Source organism: Oryza glaberrima, chromosome 4 (assembly GCF_000147395.1).
Source record: "Oryza glaberrima chromosome 4, OglaRS2, whole genome shotgun sequence".
Taxonomy (NCBI): domain Eukaryota; kingdom Viridiplantae; phylum Streptophyta; class Magnoliopsida; order Poales; family Poaceae; genus Oryza; species Oryza glaberrima.
The window spans coordinates 29017177-29036617 of NC_068329.1; the positions used below are offsets into that span (position 1 = coordinate 29017177).

The window sequence follows — 19441 nt, forward strand, 5'->3', positions numbered from 1 at the left end:
TGACTAATAATCATATTAACCATATATATGCTAACTATTATGCATGCTATATTACTAGATTCATATTTTAAAGGCTTTTCATGTGATGTTAATTTTATATTTGTTGGTAACTAAACATGAAATAAATTAATGGTCAAAGTATATCACTGAAGACCGTTTAAAAAATATAGGCATTATAATTTGGGACATATGGAGTAATTATTTTTAGTTTAATTTGTTCTTTTATGACAATTTATAGAAGCTGAATTTAGTTTTGCATATTTGTATATTCTATATTAATCTATGATGTTATTTTAATAATGATTATTTAGATACGGAAGAAACGAAATGATGATGCCCTGTCGAGAAATGAAAAACCATCTCTGAGCAATCGAGCGGCCAGGAATGGTCGAGAGCTTTGCGCGCGCATGCCATGCCACTGAGCGACGGGGGCGTGGGTTGGCGCGCGCGGGAACGAACGAACCGGCCACGTGAAGCCAGTGGGATTGCCAGTGTTGGGAGGCTTGGCCCGTTGCCAAGCCGCCAAAAAACAGGCGCAGCGGCGTGTGACACTCGCTTGTCCGCGCCCGTCGCCATGAGCGTGCATGATTGCAACGCACTGCTTACTTCCCTTGCTCTCTGTCTAATCTCACAGCTCACGGCGAGAGCGAGGCCGTAGCGCGTGCTGTACATGCATGAACCGATGAACCTATCAGAGAAGTTTTTTTTATTACAGTTTAATTAATTCGTTCCAGAGTTCAAATGGGATTCATGGATTCCTCTCTGATCCATTAATAATGTTGCTTAACTCTGTTCAGAGATGTGGTACTGCTACTCCATTGTATTTTCATATAATCCATATGCAGTACTGCTCTTCAATCTGAATCATCATGTAGTGTTGTTCAGTTGGAGCGGGCATGTATATATCCATGATTTTTTTTGATGAAAATATATATCCATGATTGATTCAGAGAAATATGCACGCGCTCAATATTTTTAGAATTTCTGAACCATCTCGCTATAAGAGAACTTTTATGGTGCTTGCATTCCAAAAAAAAAAGTAAAAATCCAACGCTCCTCAATAACAGGTACTATGTGAAAAGTATTTAAAGTATTTAAGTATTAGTATTGGTACTTAGATACTAAGGGTAAAAATATAAATATATTAGTTGAGAGAAATGGTAGAATTGTCCCTAAATTTTTATCGGTACCGCATAGGTACCAGTTAAGTGATTTGCCCAGTACTAGCTGTCCTCATTTTCATGATTTTCTATAGATTTATGTTGTAGATTTATGTTGTGTTCTTTGAGATTCTCATTTGCATGATTTTCTTTATATTTACGTTTTGTTCCGAAGAAAATGTTATTGGAGTAAAAGTTTTCATTTGCGTTCATTTCTATAGATTTACATTATGTTCTCAAGAAGACGTCAAAACCCCTCTGTTTAATTCTTTTGAGATTTATATCTTTTTTACTAGAAGAGATTTGTATTGTGTTTCAAAAACATGATCGGTTAAAATATCACCGAAGGTTTGCGTCGATTTAAATTATATAATATTTTATAAATTTATCCCTAGTAAAGATGAAACTTCTCCCTCGACTACATAAATAACTAATTAACTGTGTAAATAAGTCATGGATATCTTTGAAGGTAGAGAAGAAAGGAGATATGATCTTTGATTTTTTTTTCTCTCCGATACATGTTGAATCAATTGCTAAATTAACGGGGTAGCCATGATTTACGTTTTTATTTCTCTACAATGGTATCGATATGTACAACGATATCGGTCAATAGAACCAGGTATTCAATTCACATTAAATACCTATAATTTACTAGTTAATACTGCCGTCATGTTATAATAATTTTATTCCGTACTTTATCCCTCTTTTGATCAACGGTTCACATTAATCCACCTTTAAGTACCTCTAAGTACCTCGCAAACACCGTAAAAATCTAATTGATGGCACTTACATTATGGTAAGAACTATTAACAAGTTCAGTGCACCTGACAAAGATATTCAGATGCCCATTGTACTTTCCTCTAGTAGTATTATCTAAAGGGTGACCATCAATGCCAGCACATTGCTGAAGGAGTATTAGCCATATTGGTATACTGGTCTGCCAGCACTAGATTTTGATTTGGTCGAATGGTGGTGATAGGAATTCAGTATTCTCATGTTATCAAATGTTTAGAGAACTTTCTGCAGCGATTACATCAAAAGTTCTTGACTAGAATGCGAGACATATCGTTACACCGCATAGCAAACTGATGAAATTGACCATGAACTGATGAAGGCCTGCTCACTGTACTTAGTTTGCTTGGTTTTGCTTGCACCAAGCTAACCCAGATCGATACGCAGATCTGGTTGTGGGTCGAACTATTACTAAGGCAGTCAAGTATCGATCTGCCTCGTCTACATGCCCCCAGATGTTCAGCCATACTGCCATACCCTCATCCTAATCGCTGAGACCAGCGCATAGAGTAGCCCCATACTGACGAGTTGTTCAGAAGCGAAATGCACATCATCATGTGACGAGGACGTGCGCCATGCAGGTTTTAAGATCTTAATTATTGACCAACAATATCAGTGACAGTTCTTATTAATTATTGACTAACAATGTCAGTGATAGTTAAGCTCGATTGGACGTGCGTCGCGTCACATGCATTTTCTGATTATAAGTGTTGCAAGATCGAGATGCCGTCGACATAGTTCAGAATTCTCATATCATGGATGCAAACTCTATCACCATCGTAGCCTCAATCAAGTTCTTTTTTTTGTTTTGTTCTTTTGTTCAGATGAACTCGAAGCACAGTAGCGAACGCAGTAAGTGACTGCATTTTTATGGATAATGCAAAAGCTTGTACAAGGGTAAGCAAAAGAATTACAATGCTGCTTCACTTTGGACACTAAACGAAATTATAAAATGCAGAGCAATTTTACGGTTCTTGAGGAGGTATCACGAGGTACCATTTTTTCTATTGTAAATTTAGTACCTCATGGTACCTAGATATTATGAGGTATCATAAGATACCAAATTTTACACTAAATTTTTGGTATCTCATGGTACCTTCTCAAAAACCATAGAATTACTCTAAAATGCAGATCTAATCAGACACATTTGAAGCCGTCAGGGAGCTCCGTCTTGCAGGTGCTGACGAGGACGCTGACGCCGACGGTCCACTCCGTGGGGATCCCGAGCACGCTCTCCTTGATGGTGGTGCAGAAGCACGCCGCCGCCTCGGCCGCGGCGAGCCCGTCGACGAGCGCGCAGCACTTGCTCCCGAGGTGTGCGCCAGCCTGCACGCCCACGACGCCCAGCACGCCGGCGCACGCGCCGAACTTGACGGCGTCCCACGGGCAGAACGGGTTCACCGGCATGTCCTTCCCCCACAGCCCCCTGCGCGGCGACGCGCCGGCCGCCGCCGCCGCGGCGGCGCCGGGCAGCGTCGACGCCATGGCGAGCATGATGGCCAGCGCGAGCGCCGCGACGTCGCGGCGGCTGGCCATTATCCTTTGCTTGTGCCGTGTCCTCGTTCTCGCCGCGTACATTTTTATACTGCATAACTACGTATGCCACTACTACGTATACGTACGATACGACGTAAATACGTATGTACTGAAAAAAAGGTTACGTACTTTTTTTGCATGTACGGTGTAGTTATATTCGTTCTAGTTTTACATGGAACTACATACTATTGTGGTAACATAGTAAGGTACACTAGAAGAATCTAGAAATCGCTCGTGTGTTCGACAGTGCACTAGGCTCTGCATCAACGACGTGACGATATTTCCGCTTGCGTAGCATTATAACGATGGTGATGGCACCGGAAGATTGCAAATTCAGGTGGTCCATTTGCCATGGTCCCGTCGCAAAACACAAGGTACGCGATCACCACTCTCACCAGCAGCGTACGCGAGCGCGCGCAGTAGCTCGGTCATGTGAGGAGGAAATGGCTTCTTCGATGGAGCAAAGCAGAGGACAGGGGAGACGATGGGGGTACTATGCATGGCTAGGTGTGAATAGCGACACCGGCGACAGATATGCGCCTATAGCAGATTTCCTTGCTGATTCAGCTAGCATCTCATGAGTCACTCAACGCAGCAGCAACAGCAGCATATGCCAGCATCCACACAAATTTTTCGTAACCAGCAGAAGAGAGATCAAGAACATCAAGAACAAGGTTACGAAAAATGCCGGTCCATGCGTGCATGCATGACAGATTCGACAGAAAGCTAATCAAACTGTTTTGTGTGTGTGTGCGCGCGCGCGCGCAGTTGGCTTCCGGCTCGCCACCGGCAGCCGCGCGCGCCGCGCGCGGTCGTACGCCATGCGCGCCCGCGTGCGCCGCGCGCGACGCCGGCGACCGAACGGCTCGCGTGCGCGCGGATGGAAAACGTCGGGAGCGCGCCCGGGCGCCCCGCCCGTGACGCTGAGGATTGAGATCCATCCGTGGCATTGGACCAAGTAGAACATATTGCATCCAACTCCAAGTACATAGTACATGCGAGTGTAGAGGAATTCAACCTCGATCCCAAGTGGACAAATCTTCGTGAGTTATGATTAGCTAGCATGCGAAACAGGACATGAATCAACCGAAAATACTGATATCATCAGAAGTTCAAAGAAATTACTGCCAGTTCTCCTGCAGGTAGTATTTTAAAATTTAAGGGGTCGTTAAAATTGATGCCATTTCAAACCATATCACTTTTTTAAAAAGATATTAAATAGTGTATTCATTTAGTTTATTGTCAAACTCTAGTAAAGACATAAGAAATCCTACCAAAATTTTAGCAATATCACTAAATTGCCAAAATTTGGTAAAGTTTATTTTGGAGTGAAGTACATGGGCGGTCTCTAAACTTGTGTAGGTGTGTTATCTAGATCTCTGAACTTCCAAAATGTATTTTTAGATCCCTAAACTTGTCATGTGTGTCATATAGGTCCTAACCGGTTCAAACCGGCTCCATGCACTGACGTGGCATTGCCACGGTGGCACCTACGTGTCATTGAAATCCACATGTCAAGCATATATAAAAAATAAAATTAAAAACCATATTTTCTCCTCTTAGGTAAACATAAAAAAGACAAAAAATCTAATATAAAAAATAAAATTAAAAACCATATTTTCTCCTCTTAGGTAAACATAAAAAAGACAAAAAAATCTAAGGTAGAGAGGAGAAAATATGCTTTTTAATTTTATTTTTTCTATGTGCCTGACACGTGGCACGTAGGTGCTATCATGGCATGCTACATCAGCGCATGGAGCGGGTTAGAGCTCCTCTGGACCTAGATGACACCTCAAGACAAGTTCGAGGACTCGAAAATGCATTTTGAGATTTTAGGGACCTAGATGACACGCCCGCACAAGTTTAGGGACCGCTCATGCACTTCACTCTTTATTTTGGCTACAATCTTAACATGCCCTAAACTATATCCTGGTCTTTATTTCGAAGAAACTTCATTCACTTATTACAATATTTTCTTAAAGAGAACAAACACTCATGCAACAGTATAAACTGAATAATAAAACCAATACATAAGGAGAAAACAACTACTGATCATCTATCTGTGAATCTCCATCCGTAGTTGGCGAAAATCTATAACTGTAACTTCTAAGTTTCGACATATAGAATATATGAGCTTCTTATTCTCTTCACACTTTTGAAGTTATGCCCAGCAATCGAGCCAACGTGTTACCTTGAAAAGTGTGTGTGTGTATAATGTTTATTTCAAGATTTATTTAAAACTATATCATTTCTACTTAATTATAGAGCCAAACACAAAGCAAAGGCTCCAACAAATATGAGATTCTTAGTTTTCGCAGCTAGTTTACACGGCCATAGTATATATATTTGCTAGCTTCCTCCGTTGTTCGTGAGGTCAAGAGGAGGTCCACTACCGAGCCATGGAAGCCGTCTGCCGGCGAAAGAGGCGGTGGACAAGGGCAACCACACCGGCGAGCAGGCGAAGGCGGCGTTTACTAGTTTCGAGAGTGAATGGACCACACATTTTTTATCAAACGGCTGAGATATGTCCTCACTCAATTTCGTTAGGTTTTCATATTGCCCCCTCATTCAAATCGCTCTGGTAGACACATGGATATATTCCGAAATAAAAATACTATAGAACTGGTATATCGTTCCATTGAAATAGCTAACATCATTATGGTAGGTAGCATATCTAGTATCTACTAGGTATTATGTTTGGTACAGGAGATACTAAATCCAGTTCCTCGGTATTATGCTAACGTCAGCATGATGCCTATTGTACCAGATCTGATATCTACCAGATATCATGTTTGATATCTCCGATACTAGATTTGATATTTACAGTACCATGCTGACATCTAGTTATAAGATCTCATAACTACGAGGGTATCATGTTTGGTATCAGAGATATCAGATCTGATAACTAAGATATCGTGCTGCAAATATTAGCTATTTCGTTGGAACAGTATTCCGTTAATGTCGTCTCCCAAATTCTGAAAACCCCCTACAACACAGTTTTGCAAAACCGCGGCCAACGCAGGTACGTGGTCTCGCTTGCTGCATCCGCTACTGTCGCTGGCCCTAGCCGCCGTGCGACAATGGTGATACGCCGGCAAGCCGGAGCTGTCGATGCTGCTGCGTGGGCTCGCGGCTCCTCTAGGAGGCGGCAAGCAATCTCGACATGGCGACCCCCTTCCTGAAGGATCAGGGAATCTTGACTGGCAGAAATGGACCCCGTTCCTGAAGCCGCCAATCTCCGACGATCAGGCAGGAGTCGGGATCAGGGAATCTTATACCGGCAGAAACGGAGCTGGAACAATTCGATCCTGGCTTGCTGTGCGCGTAACAGATGCTCATGCATCTCCGCTTGGACTATCAATGAGTCCTCCTCTGCCTTCTGCTTGCTTAGAGGATTTGGTGTATGAGGACAAATGATTGTTTAAGTCAAATTTAATTTAAAAACTACTACATGATTATATGCCTGAATTCAGAGCATCAATACGAAATGTGGAGCATGCCTGCAGCTTGAATATATGAAGTCCTACCATTTAAGGGATGACCCATTGACCCACACATTAACGAGAGAAAAAGTGGATTGGATTGATCCACCAGTTAACCTGAATCTTAGGGAAATATTTCCTATCATGGTCCATCTCTTATTCTCTTTCCACCTATTCCCAAACCAAATATCCTGAAAAAAAAAGTTCAACCCAACCCGATCCATCCAAACCTTAAGGATTGATGCCTTATGATGATCTCCTAAAAGTTTTAAGTATGTATTTGGACAGCTGGGAAAAATGGCTCAGTGATGTTTTTTTATTAAGGCTGGAGTGGAGTACAAGTGTACAACTTCGCATCGCCAGAAAATGTCACAGGAATTATCTTATTGTCGAGTGTGCAAAGCAAGTAGACAACAACGAAATTGGGGGAATGGGGGATAATGAAAATGCGGTTGTACATACATTTATACATATTTACCCATGATATTTATATCCAAGTGACCAAGTGCATATATACACACTGCATTTATACAGGAATGTAACATCCTAAACGACCAGATCTTGTGAATATGTAAAACCAAGAGGAAACTCAACTAAGAACAGTTCTATAATTTCTTGAACTTACCCATCCCTTCCTGATATTGATTTTGCCGTCGGCTGTTTGCATGTTAGAGGCATATTTAGGCATATCTTGTAACTTATAGTCAAACTTTTACCTGTGACTTGTACAGGAAAAAAAGTATAGTGCCAAACTCTACAAGAAGGATCTTAGGGCCGTCACAACCTTCTCTGGCCTGCATAACATGACAAGTGAGATGCGTTAAGGATCGCACAAGTATATGAATTGGCCAAAAGGTAAAGGTTGAAGGTTACACGTCAAAGCAGGCAAGCACCGATGGAACTATGAGTACAAATTTTACAGGACACAGATCGACAGAAAATACTGAGCTAGTAAAAAAACAATTACCAGTCCTCTTGAGGCATATGACCAGCTCCTTCTATTGGCTCCAATTTTATGGCTGCAGGATTACCTTTCTGGAACTCCTCAGCTATGGGGAGTGGCAAGTACTTATCAGAAATCCCCCATGCAAGCAATATTGGTTTTTCCCAGCTGCAGGAAATACCAGAGAGAAGTTTCAGAACTGGAAAACATTAGTGATAACTGATACCTGTCTAATATTGCTTGCTTGAATTCAGAATGAACCTTTTGACACTGCTGTGCATGCATACATATGTTTATGGACATAGTAGTAACTTGCATGTTATACGGCATAATCTATCTGTTTTTAATTATATCAGAAGCTAATAAATATGTTTGTTTGTTTAAGTTATCTATTTTTAGTTAGAACAGAAGCAATAACATGCAATAAATATGAGTGATTGTTTGTTTGTTTAACTTACCTGTTGGATGCAAACCCGGCTGAAATTCTACTTAATACATCTCGGAAGTTAGCTTTCCTGGCAGCTTCAAGCAATGCTAAAAAAAAGAAAAGCGAGATGTAACTAAGGTTGTCAAATAATCTCAGATGGTAATGACAGTTCTAGGTAAAAAGTAGACAAAAGAATATAAAAAAAAAATCTAAACATCATTTTTCTTAAAGAACAAGGAATACAACATAAGTTGCAGAAGAAGTAATAGTTGTTCGATGCTATTGGCATAAGGCGTAGCATAAACTAGATGATACTTCACACTTTGCTGCGGGATATATATTAGACAATGGAAAAATGATGAAACGATTTGGATTGAAATATTATGAAAATGATTTGAAAATGATGATTTAGCATGTGTGTGTTTAGTTTTAGAATGAAATAAATTGTAGATATAATTATTATATGCTTGCATGTTGAGTTTCCTGTGTTTAATGGGTTGATGTGGCATGCTTGCGTGTAGGTTTTAGGAGTGCTAATAAATATTATGCTTGCATGTTGAGCTTTAGGTATTTAGTGGGCATTAGCTTTATATAAAGAATGGACGAACAAAACAACAGTTTTTATATAGATGATGTAATACTTAATAGCTTAAACAGATGCCTTCAACAAGTATAATCCTTCCCTCCGAAGTCCAAGGTTCAACCAATATAATTGTCATGGTAGCCTGGCAGGTACAACATTAACCATGCAGGCTAAGGTACAGATACAAATTGTTGGCCCAAACATGCAAGCAAATATCCTATAATAAACTACATTAAAACATGCTACTTTTCAGTAATCATCATATGTGTAACTAGTAGGGTTCTAAAAATTGCAGTTTTGCTTTATGAAGGCTAAAGCAATATAATCAAGATCCTTTGCTGAAAACACTTATGTGGACCCAGTGCCATTTCTTCATAAGATAACTTCCAAAATAGCTAGGCATTGAGTGAAAATATGTAAACATAAACTTCGAGTATTTCCCATGGACAGTAATTAGGATTAGCTAGAAGGAAATAGTTTCCCCTGTGGAATTTTCGTTTCCTTTATTATGAATATAGCCCAGCCCCAAGCCCAGGCAAAGGAGGAGGTTGTGACAAGCTTGGCAAGCCAATGTGAAAAACCCAATCATTGCGATGGAGGGTAAGCTAGATGGAAATGGATGTGCAAGCAGAATTTGCATTTCCTTCATTAGGAGAGATGGATTCTATAAATTGATAAAACATAGTCATATAGCTGACAATTTATTTAGGTACGTTTCATGGCTGAGAACAATACAACTTTAATGTAAAGACATGTCGGGGGCATGTGATTCAGGTGTACAGACTAACCAAATCCAGGTGCACCACTTGATAGATATGGTAATCTGTATACATCAGCCTTCTCCGACTTTAGCACATAGCTGTGAAGCAAGTGGACACAATATAAGCAAATATGAGAATAAACAACATGCCACAGATATGGACAGGACTGATATAGAACAACATAATATGAAGAATAAACCAAACTTTTTCCTTATTTTGAGCATATCAGTAAGAAGAATAATGATAACATATCTGAAGAGGAGAATGAAGAATTTCTGTGACAATGATAGATACGTACGGGCTACCTGCTTCAATGAATCTCTCAGCCAAAACAGCATTTTGGCAGGTAAATTCACCAAAAAGTGGCAACCTGCATTGAAATGTGACTTGAATTTACTTCCATGATACAAATATTAAGGGCAAAAAAGGCAAGATGGCATCAACTGCAGCATTAGTGAAAAATATTGAGCAGTAAGCAGGTTAATGATAAATTCTATTTGCACATGTATCAAATACTCATACTCTTTTTATGACCAGCTTGTATAAAGTCCAAATAAAAGTTAATAGCGAAAAACCATACTACGCTATTAAGGCGGATGAAAGCATTAACATACCACCCTCAAGGCATTTTCTATATAATAAGTCCACAATAACATCCGATAAAACTGAAGAAGGAAAACAATGTGAAAAAGAATATGCACAATGTTCATTTTTCGGGTAGATCTGGACGTCAAATTGCTCATGCATAAATTTATGTCACACTTTCAGGTCAAGCTTTGCGCTTTCAGACTTCTGCTCAGGCTGGGTTCGGGCGGGCCTGAGAAATTGTAGAAATGCCAAGGAAATGGAGCTGGAACATTCAGATGTGCAGTGACTAGTAAAGCAGTGACTGATGCATCTTTGCTCAGATTCTTGCATTATCAATGTATAGCGGATTTGGTTGATATGTTGGTGTATGCAGACATATGGCTTGTTTTTAAGTTAAATTTTGTTGAAAAGCTAAAGAACTATATGCCTGAACTTGTAGCACAATGTAAAATGCTGAGCATGCACTTCAATTAAGATGCAAAGCAAGAGAAACAGAAAGACTGACCTTAGCTGGTTAAACAATCCAGGCACTGGAGAAGAAACAGTGAGTGGACTGTTAAGAATTGCTACCTTCAGAACTTTGCTTGAGTTCTTTAGTGCCCATGTTAGCCCATATGAACCTACAAGAAATCCCTAGAATGAAAATGAAAGAAACGATTCAGAAAATATATATGAGAATTATTATGAAAATGCAGGTTCCTAATGTTTTGGGCATGTACCTGGACAACTAAGAAGAATGGCTCAGTGATATTTAAAGTACTAAGAAGCTCATTGAGTGACTTGTGGAACTCCTCTTCTGCACATGATACAATATAAATGAGAGTTTAGTAAGATTCATTAATTTTGTCAACATTTGCCACACGGCCACACCTGTGTAGTCGAATCCATATCCGGGCTGTGGCATATCACTGAACCCAAATCCTATCCAATCAGGAGCAAAGCAGTGGTAGCCAGCATCTGCCATCTAGTAGCAATTTCAATAGCTGCTTAGTGGGTAAAATGATCGATAGAAACAAATCGTTAGTACGATTTATAAATTTATATTTAACATGAGGATCCCTATTTATTAAGCTTCCAGTATAATGTCATAAATATGCTCCATATTCAAACTATGTTTTTCTTTTAAATTTTAATAGTCTCTGGAAGGTAACCCATCTGTCTCGGAATCATAATCAACAGGACATACACATGCTGCAGCTGTTAGATGTCTAAAGTCACCACTTAAATGGTGCATGGAGCTAAACTTTGCAGCGAAAGAAAACATATTTTAGAAAGAACCACATACTAATTTAAGCCAGAACCACTGATATTTTCTGTCTGGTAATGCAAATCAAGAACAACAAATTGTTTCATAAATTAAGTTTAGTCCAACAAGCTGCAAGATAAATGAGTCTGACCTGAGACATAACCATACGATAGCTAAATGACTGAGATGGAGCACCGTGAATAAACACGACAGTCCCACGTCGTGCACCAGCGGAACCTACAATTGTATCACCATATTTATGAAGCAATTACATGGGGCTTTTTATTTGACAGAGACAATTGCAAGATGGCTCTGTTTGCAAGAACACCTGGTGAGCCCTTCTTTTCATGGTTCAGCAATGACAACTATACAAGGACAAGGTACAAGACAAACAAACAAAAAAAGGTACATTTTCCTTAAGTTTTATATAGGCAGAATTATAGCAAATTGGGACAGGTTTTGTTTCCTTTAAAAGCTTTGCAGAAGGAGATGAACTTATGTACTACTGTAGGAGAAATCAATATTACTGAAATACACAAAGGTCTGACAAAATCCACTATCTTAGTGAAAGTATCATTCGTTTTTATTCTTAAATACTAAATTTGTATTCACAATGCAATACTGCTTCGTCGTCAGTACACACCCCATTTCACTGGATCAACGTGCATACAACGTTTTACTAACGTTCAGTGATCACTGCAATAAGATCATCTTTCATCTAACCAACACAGAAATGAAGAAACAGTACCTGTTTCCCTCACAAACCACCGCAGCTTTCCTGATTTCACTCTTGAGCCGAACTCCCTCCCCTTGTCCTCGATCCTCTGCACGCGTCGAGATTACTTTACAGCATACTAGAAATGGTCAACAATGATACGAGTTCGGAATCAAGGAGGTGTGGCGAAGTGGGCATTACGTAGAGCATCTGGCCGACATTGCCGTCCTGGGCGGGCGACTCCGGCAGCTGGATGGCGCCGCGGCTCGACGGGTTGTCCGTCACGAACCCGAACGGGTTGAACTCCGACTCCTCCTCCTGCTTTTTCCCCTCCGCCGTCTCATCCTTGCTGCCGCTCGCCGCGACTACCAAACTCCGCTTCGCTCCTCCTCCACGCGCCCTCCAAGCGGCGGCGTTGGCGCTGCTGCCGCCGCCGCCGGACCACCTGCCTCTGCAAGCGGGGCGTGGCAGGGAGAGAGGAGACGAGGTGGTGGTGGTGCAGGGGCAGCAGGACATGGCGGCGGCGTTCGGGTGGGTGTGCGCGCGCGCGCTCCGGCGAGACGTGGCGGCGCGGCGAGACGCTTTCGGTTGGCGCAGCCGCGTCGAACGGTCGGGAAGAAAGAAGATTCTCCGCGAATTGCGGTGGGGCCGACAAGATCACTTCTCATGTGGCTCCCGTGCACAACCGCAGGTGAGCCACTCTCTCACTCTACTCTAGTCTAGTGGCCACAATTGAATCACTCTGGAAATCCATGAATTTTCTAACAACAAAACTTCACAATTCAGCAACACAAGATGGCTATGTACTGTACAACTTATTGGTAAATTCGCCATAAAGGCAACATCATCTAGAGAAAGTTTGAGGAGCTCTTTGTTGTCCACCAAATGGAGGAGTTGTTCTATGTTTTTTTTTCTCTAGTTGTTCAGAATGCAATTGGGAATGGGTATAATCTGTGCAACCAATCATGCAGAATGTTATCCTTGAGCTTGGTGTGGTGGCCTGCAACCTCCTGGTCCATTTCCATAGCTGGGGTTATGGTAGCCTGGTTTGTTGCCAGAGCCTGATGGACCATTTGATCTTCCAGGATGTCCGTAGTGATGGTGATGGTGTTCTTGCCCTGGATGCAGAACTGGACGCCAAGGGCCAGGGGGAGCAAAATTGCTAGGTGGCCTCACGTGTCCTGAAGTTGCAGGAAGATTGGCCATTAAATCAAATGTTGTTCATCAGGAAAAGTACCATTTTTGTTTCCATGGTTTCACGGGGAATGAAAATTACCTGGAGTAAATGGAGGACAAGGATGTGGAGGAGCATGACGAGGAAATGGGCCTTGATTTGCATGGAACGGAGGACGCCAAGGATATAAGTCTTGACCTGCAAATGGAGGACAACGCCGAGGAAAGAAGCCTTGATTTGGTAGTACAGGTGGAGGATGCCGAGGAACGAAGCCTTGACCAGCTAATGCAGGAGGAGGACACCGAGGAGCAAGGCCTTGATCCTCTAGTAGAGGAGGAGGAAGCCGAGGAACATAACCTTGATCTGCTAGTACAGGAGGATGCCGAGCTGCTAACCGTTGATCCCCTTGTGCAGGTGGAGGATGCCGAGGAAACGAGCCTTGATCTCTTGGTATGTTCAGACATCCAGATGGCATATTTGGATCATGACCAGAAGAGATGTCTTCTACTTCAAGTGGAGTATAAGATTTCTGAGTAATTGGAGGAAACACTTGTTATGGTGCTTTAGACCCTGTGGAGTTCTTCAAAGATGGTGATGTATGTTTACTTGAACCGCTTTGATGCAGTTTCTCATTATCCAACCCCTGGAAGTGACACTCTGGCATGTCTTCAGCATCAATGTCATCTTTGCTCTTGAAGTTCTCTATTTCTGCCTTGCGATGAGATACTTGATTCGTTATCTCCCTTGAAATCATGTCTGTGACATTTTCTTTCACCTCAACCTTTTCATGATTCTTGATGCCTTCAACTCGAAATGATGGTTGCGATGATTGCTGGAATGGACTGTTTGACTTCTTATCAGATAACCTAGGGCAAATCAGCACATCAGAAGTTATTGTAGTTTCCCTGTTGATTGGATGCACATCAAATTTCAACTCAACTCTATGGAGATTAGCGAAGTCAACTTTTGGAAGGTCATCTATATCATTAGCTCTATGAGCACCATAAGTATCAGGCTGCAGCAAAAATGGATTAGTCTCCTGTTGTTTTGAAGACTCAACAGCATTTGATGCATATTCTTGAGTTATGCTGCCTGAGAAGGCCTCCGCCATATGATTCTACACAATTTACAGAATAATACCATTCAACAGATTAACACTTGCAACCAAATAGAACTGATTGCACAAGTAACTAGATGAGCAGGTTACCTTTTGTGCAGCTAAATCATAGTGGGTAGTTCTCTGCTGAACATGCAAGGATTTCAGAGACAATCCTTGAGAATGTGAAGTAGGATGCCACACTCCAAAAGATCCAGAATGAGAATCTATGATGGACTGAACATGTTGCTGAATTTCTGGGACTTCATGCGATGCCAATTCGAACGGTGAAACCTGCGACAACTGGCATCCTATTAGTGATGGTGCTTTGAACGGTGGCTGCGGGGTTAGCTTTGATGCAAGTTTGAATAGAGAATGGGGCACTACTTTTTCTGTAGGATCTCTTTCACCAGTACTCTTAGCATGCCCACACTGAGATAGCAAACCTGGATAAGAAGTAAACGTAAATAATTCAGTAATCACCATGTACATGCGCTAATCAGTGATAGAAGTTTACCAGTTGCCACAGGATGCGTTTTCACAGAATTGCTCTGAATTTCTTGCATTTGATCAATATCATTCTGAATATTGCCTGTGTTTGTTCTAGAGTCCATGCCAGGATTGTTGGAGCATGATGTTGCCTGATGTCCATCTGAAAATGGCAACGAAGTTGGATGCCTTGCTCCAACATGAGGCACACAAGGAGATCCCTTTCCAATAGTTTCAGACCTGCTATGATCCACAATTTTTGACAGTGGATTTCGGCGCCACACAATGCACCCTATCAACGAGTCTTGGTTTGTATCAGCTGCTGACATGCCTTTAAAGAAACCACATTTCGCTAGGATTGTAATTACAGCATCACTTCTGGGGCAGACATAGAGATTGGAACCATCACATACATCTGCAAAACCAACCTTCTGGCTCGCTTCAAAGTTCTCGGCAACCTATACCAGTGTCTCAAATGAGTTAGATCCAATGTCCAGAAAAGTCCGTAGCTGTTATCTCAAATGAGTTAGATCCAATGTCCAGAAAAGTCCATAGCTGTTACAGATCAAAATGTAATTAAGTGCTTGTAATACCTCTTTCATTCCCAGTAAGCCAGCTTTTGATGTCCCAAACTTCCAACAAAGAGAAATTACCTATACATACAGGTGTTGGAATATTATTAGCAATGTTACATTAACTGGTACAGTTACCGTAGAAGACAAAATTTACAAACTCTTTCTCCATTGGTTTTAAATTCATAAGCACACAAATGTAATTAAGCCTAAAAGAAAGAACCTCAAAGCATAATTAAGTGGGATGAACCTTTTTTAGCGCAAAAGGTAGCTAACTGTGCATTTGATTAGCAATGAACATAGTGGGTATTTACTTCAAGAATGAAAGGAAGATAAATTATCAAAGGTTTATTAATATATCAGCAAGGATTGATGAGAAAACAAGAAATAATCTTACCAGCAAAGATCGGGTTTGACATCGACGGAGTTCCTGGACAAACTTTTCAAACGCATCTAATTTCACTCTCCCTTTGATTTCTATGATTTTCGGCCAAGTAATGTCGTGATTTTTTTCTCCGCTACCAAGAAAACAAGCAAAGACGTATTTAACATGAAACAATGTATACCCTGTGAAAATATTCATCATTCACAAAGATAACTTTGACTCAAGCTAAATAGAGAAATATAAGAATGATTATTCATAAAAGTCAGTCAACTCGGCACAAGAACTAGCAACGTAGTTGAACAAAAGTAGCAACTATAATTTCTCTAGCAAAAAAATGATTTATCAACCGCATAGCATCAGACTAGTTGTGCTTCCAAGCGGCACAAACTTAGCTCTGGCGTGGTTATCAAGTTTTGTACAAAAACAATGAGATACACAATTTATATGCTTCCAGAATCCAATAAAACTTGTTGAATATGGTATTTCAGATTTGTAAAAAATGGATACTCTTACTAACTCCTCAAAGAGGCACATAAGTCACAGCTAAATAGGAATTTGGTGAAGTTTTCTACCTTTTTAGTATAAAGTAGCAAGCAATAATCAAATGTAGATTGTAAAAACGTTCATGGCTTTTGCCAAGGTAGGATCAGAAATCCTATATTTATTAGCCTTACTATTTGTCTGAAGCTAAGAATAAAACTAAATACGATCTTACTAGGGATGGGATGATGTAATAAAATGCACCATAGAGCACAAATATGGACACTATAGAATTATCATTCTTAGTAGACACGAAAGTCACCTTTTGAAGAAGGCGATCACAGACACCTTGACAGTGCTACTCAACTGGATTGTACCATCACATAGGCTTTCATAAGCAGAAGGAGATAGCAGGCCAACAACTGACATGATTTCATCATCCAAAGAATGAGGAGACAATATACTAGAACTATCATCTGCTTTTGTAGAACCTTGTACATCATGTTTAGCTTCATAGCTTGATATCCCTTGCTTCTGTTGAATTTTTTCAAGGGAAATCTGAGAAGGGTGAACCATAGCTACAATACTCTGATCACCCTTTTCACAGCTGAAAAGTAACTTATGAGCCACAGCTGTCTGGCTCTGATCTGTTGAATCTGCATACTTAGCACAACTATTACTAGACTCTATTTTAGTGTGCATTAGTTGAAAAGTAATATGTGGATGCATAGGTTTGCTTGGTGTTGTATGATTTGTACACTCCATCAATAGAGAGAACGATTGAGTAGTATCCTGACAGTTTGATGTGCCATTATTTGTTGAAATGGTGTGCAGTATGGTTTCATTTGGTTTGCATGAACTAGTTGTGCATCTAATGCCACTCAGTTCTGTGGTTCCTGACAGAATATCTTGAGGAGCAAAACCCTGTGAGTTACTCAAAATAGAGCTCAACCCAGCTGGACCATTTAGAAATGATTCTTCACCTTGATGACTATCTTTAGCACTAGTGACTAACCCAGATCCATGAGAAACGGCCCTATTAGATTCACTGTAGTGAACAGAGTTCAAAAATTTTCTTTTTCTTGGCGTATAAACCTGAAAAATCATGTCGGGGGAATTACTTTGGCCCGACATCCTTTCCTCTGGAACAGAAATATTATATGGTTGTTTGTTCCACGCTGTTGCAAAGGCAGAATTAAAGGAATGAAATCAACTGTAGATTGCAGCACTGCTTCCAACAATAGCAGAATGCCAGAATATGAAGCCTGCCAAAAACACAGTGAATAGGAAGGCCCAGTCACTGAAATTGGTATAAGAGTGTGAGAAAAAGTGACATCTTTACAAGCAAGCTAATCTACATGTAAACCATTCCCTCGCAGTTGCTCTGGAAATTCAGATGGTTCTATAGGGAACATCAGTTCACTACTGACAATCCATGCAGTGACAGAAGAGCGCAAACACTGCAAAACTCCACAAAATTGATCTCCTTTGCGTGTAAGCTGCCACCCAAACAAGTAACTAAAAATTGCCCATCCGCAAGGCAGCATTAACTGAAGGAACTACTAGCGCACCACTGATTTGCAGCATCCACCACAAAAACCGCAGTTAGCCAATGAATTCCAACATGACTACTGAGCCAGCATGCAGCCCCTTTATTACACTCCATCCTATGATCGTCCAATTTTGGAGGGATAAAAGGGGAAAAAATCGGGATAAGACTGAACATTGGGGGGGAGAGGAATGGTATCTCGATTGATGGAAAAGGTTCCTGCGCCAAGATTACACCCTACCAGCGGCGAAAAGAGGCCGCTGCCACCGCCGCCTCCGGTGGCTAAGGGGATCCACAAGCTGAAGCATGTCCGAGAAAAACTCGCGGCGGAGGGATTTGTGGAGGAGGAGGAGGAGGAGGAGGAAGCACGAGATCACCTGGGAGAGATGAAGTTGCGAGGGTTTTGGGCGTCGGAACTCGGAACTGTCCGATCGACGCGGCGTCGAGCAGGCGAGCGGCCGCAGCCTACAGGAAGCAACCGTCGGAGTCGGACGACGAAAACACTAGCGCACGCGTTAGTTTTCACGGAGGATGCACATGGAACATTCGGAAGGGTAAAGGGCAGAAGAACTGCAGGTGGGACCACCCAACTTTCCTCTTTTTCCTTTGGACTAACACAAGTCACAAGGACACAATGTATCCCACCTTTCTAGGAGGAGCCACCAACCACCAGTGTCATCTCTTATTTATGTGTGCTATATTAAAATCCATATGTATCCAAGTGTAAAGTGTCTATCACATTTACACACACATAAGTATGGTTTCTCATCTATTTAAGCAAATAAGGGATAGCGATCTCAAATTAAAAATCTAGGATCGTGAATAAGAAGTATTTAGTATGAATTTAGGTTTGAGAGCTAACAACATCATACCCTATCGAAAACACCAAAATCAACATACATAGTACAAAGCAAACCACAAATCAAATGGTGTTAATAACAAATCTAAAGTAAATCACAAATCAAGTGGTATTAACAAAAGATGTAAAAGGAGATAAAGGGATTTGCTTAAACGGCGACAAGAAAAAGTGAGCAACAATTGAGTGATGAGATAGGGTTGGCGTGAACGTGGAGGGGGCACGACGGTAAGAAGATTGCAGGGATCGTGTACAACTAGACCTACATACCTTGGGAAGGAAACATATGAGGCACTTAGCTCTCCACAAGACTACCATCCATGGGAAGCGGCGGAGACCGGAGATAGAAGGGATAAGATGCAAGAGTGAGTGAGTGAGCGAAGCCAATAAATAGGGAAAAGGGAAGCACCGAAGGTGTACCCTAGCCGACTAGCCCTATGCCACCTAATACAATGTTTGCCTATATGGGCCTTAGTGCATAACAAGTAGGTTGGGCTTATGAGAGAAGATCAAATTGATTGTTTCTTCTAGGCCCAACTATAGTCATAGTCAAATGAAACTTGTGGATTGGGCATACATTGTGTACTATTATTGCCATAGAAAGTTA

The 19441-nt window shown here is 41.2% G+C and overlaps 2 protein-coding genes across 6 annotated transcripts; both read right to left on the bottom strand.

Annotated features, from left to right (window-relative positions):
• Positions 1 to 2740: 2740 nt before the first annotated feature.
• LOC127772004 (pEARLI1-like lipid transfer protein 1) lies at positions 2741 to 3460 on the bottom strand. Its single transcript, XM_052297971.1, has one exon. The coding sequence runs from the start codon at positions 3444 to 3446 to the stop codon at positions 3090 to 3092; it is 357 nt and encodes a 118-aa protein (XP_052153931.1). The 5' UTR covers positions 3447 to 3460; the 3' UTR covers positions 2741 to 3089.
• Positions 3461 to 7325: 3865 nt separating this feature from the next.
• Positions 7326 to 18491, bottom strand: LOC127770457 (uncharacterized). Of its 5 annotated transcripts, XM_052296182.1 has the most exons (12): positions 13510 to 13960; positions 12435 to 13414; positions 12267 to 12342; positions 11670 to 11755; positions 11143 to 11236; positions 10992 to 11068; positions 10778 to 10905; positions 9983 to 10054; positions 9712 to 9782; positions 8372 to 8447; positions 7938 to 8081; positions 7326 to 7764 (listed from the first exon to the last, which is right to left on the bottom strand). In XM_052296182.1, exons 2-12 carry the CDS (start codon positions 12747 to 12749, stop codon positions 7725 to 7727), a joined length of 1179 nt encoding a protein of 392 aa, XP_052152142.1. In that variant the 5' UTR covers positions 12750 to 13414; positions 13510 to 13960; the 3' UTR covers positions 7326 to 7724. The 5 variants fall into 5 exon arrangements, 2 of the variants coding, with proteins under 2 accessions (XP_052152142.1, XP_052152141.1); XR_008016968.1 differs by lacking the exons at positions 7326 to 7764; positions 7938 to 8081; positions 8372 to 8447; ... (5 more) ...; positions 11670 to 11755; positions 12267 to 12342 and adding exons at positions 14615 to 14797; positions 14891 to 14949; positions 15021 to 15450; ... (1 more) ...; positions 15962 to 16082; positions 16752 to 18491 and having other exon boundaries at positions 12748 to 13414; positions 13510 to 14524; XR_008016967.1 differs by lacking the exons at positions 7326 to 7764; positions 7938 to 8081; positions 8372 to 8447; ... (5 more) ...; positions 11670 to 11755; positions 12267 to 12342 and adding exons at positions 14615 to 14806; positions 14891 to 14949; positions 15021 to 15450; ... (1 more) ...; positions 15962 to 16082; positions 16752 to 18491 and having other exon boundaries at positions 12748 to 13414; positions 13510 to 14524.
• Between the last annotated feature and the right edge of the window lie 950 nt (positions 18492 to 19441).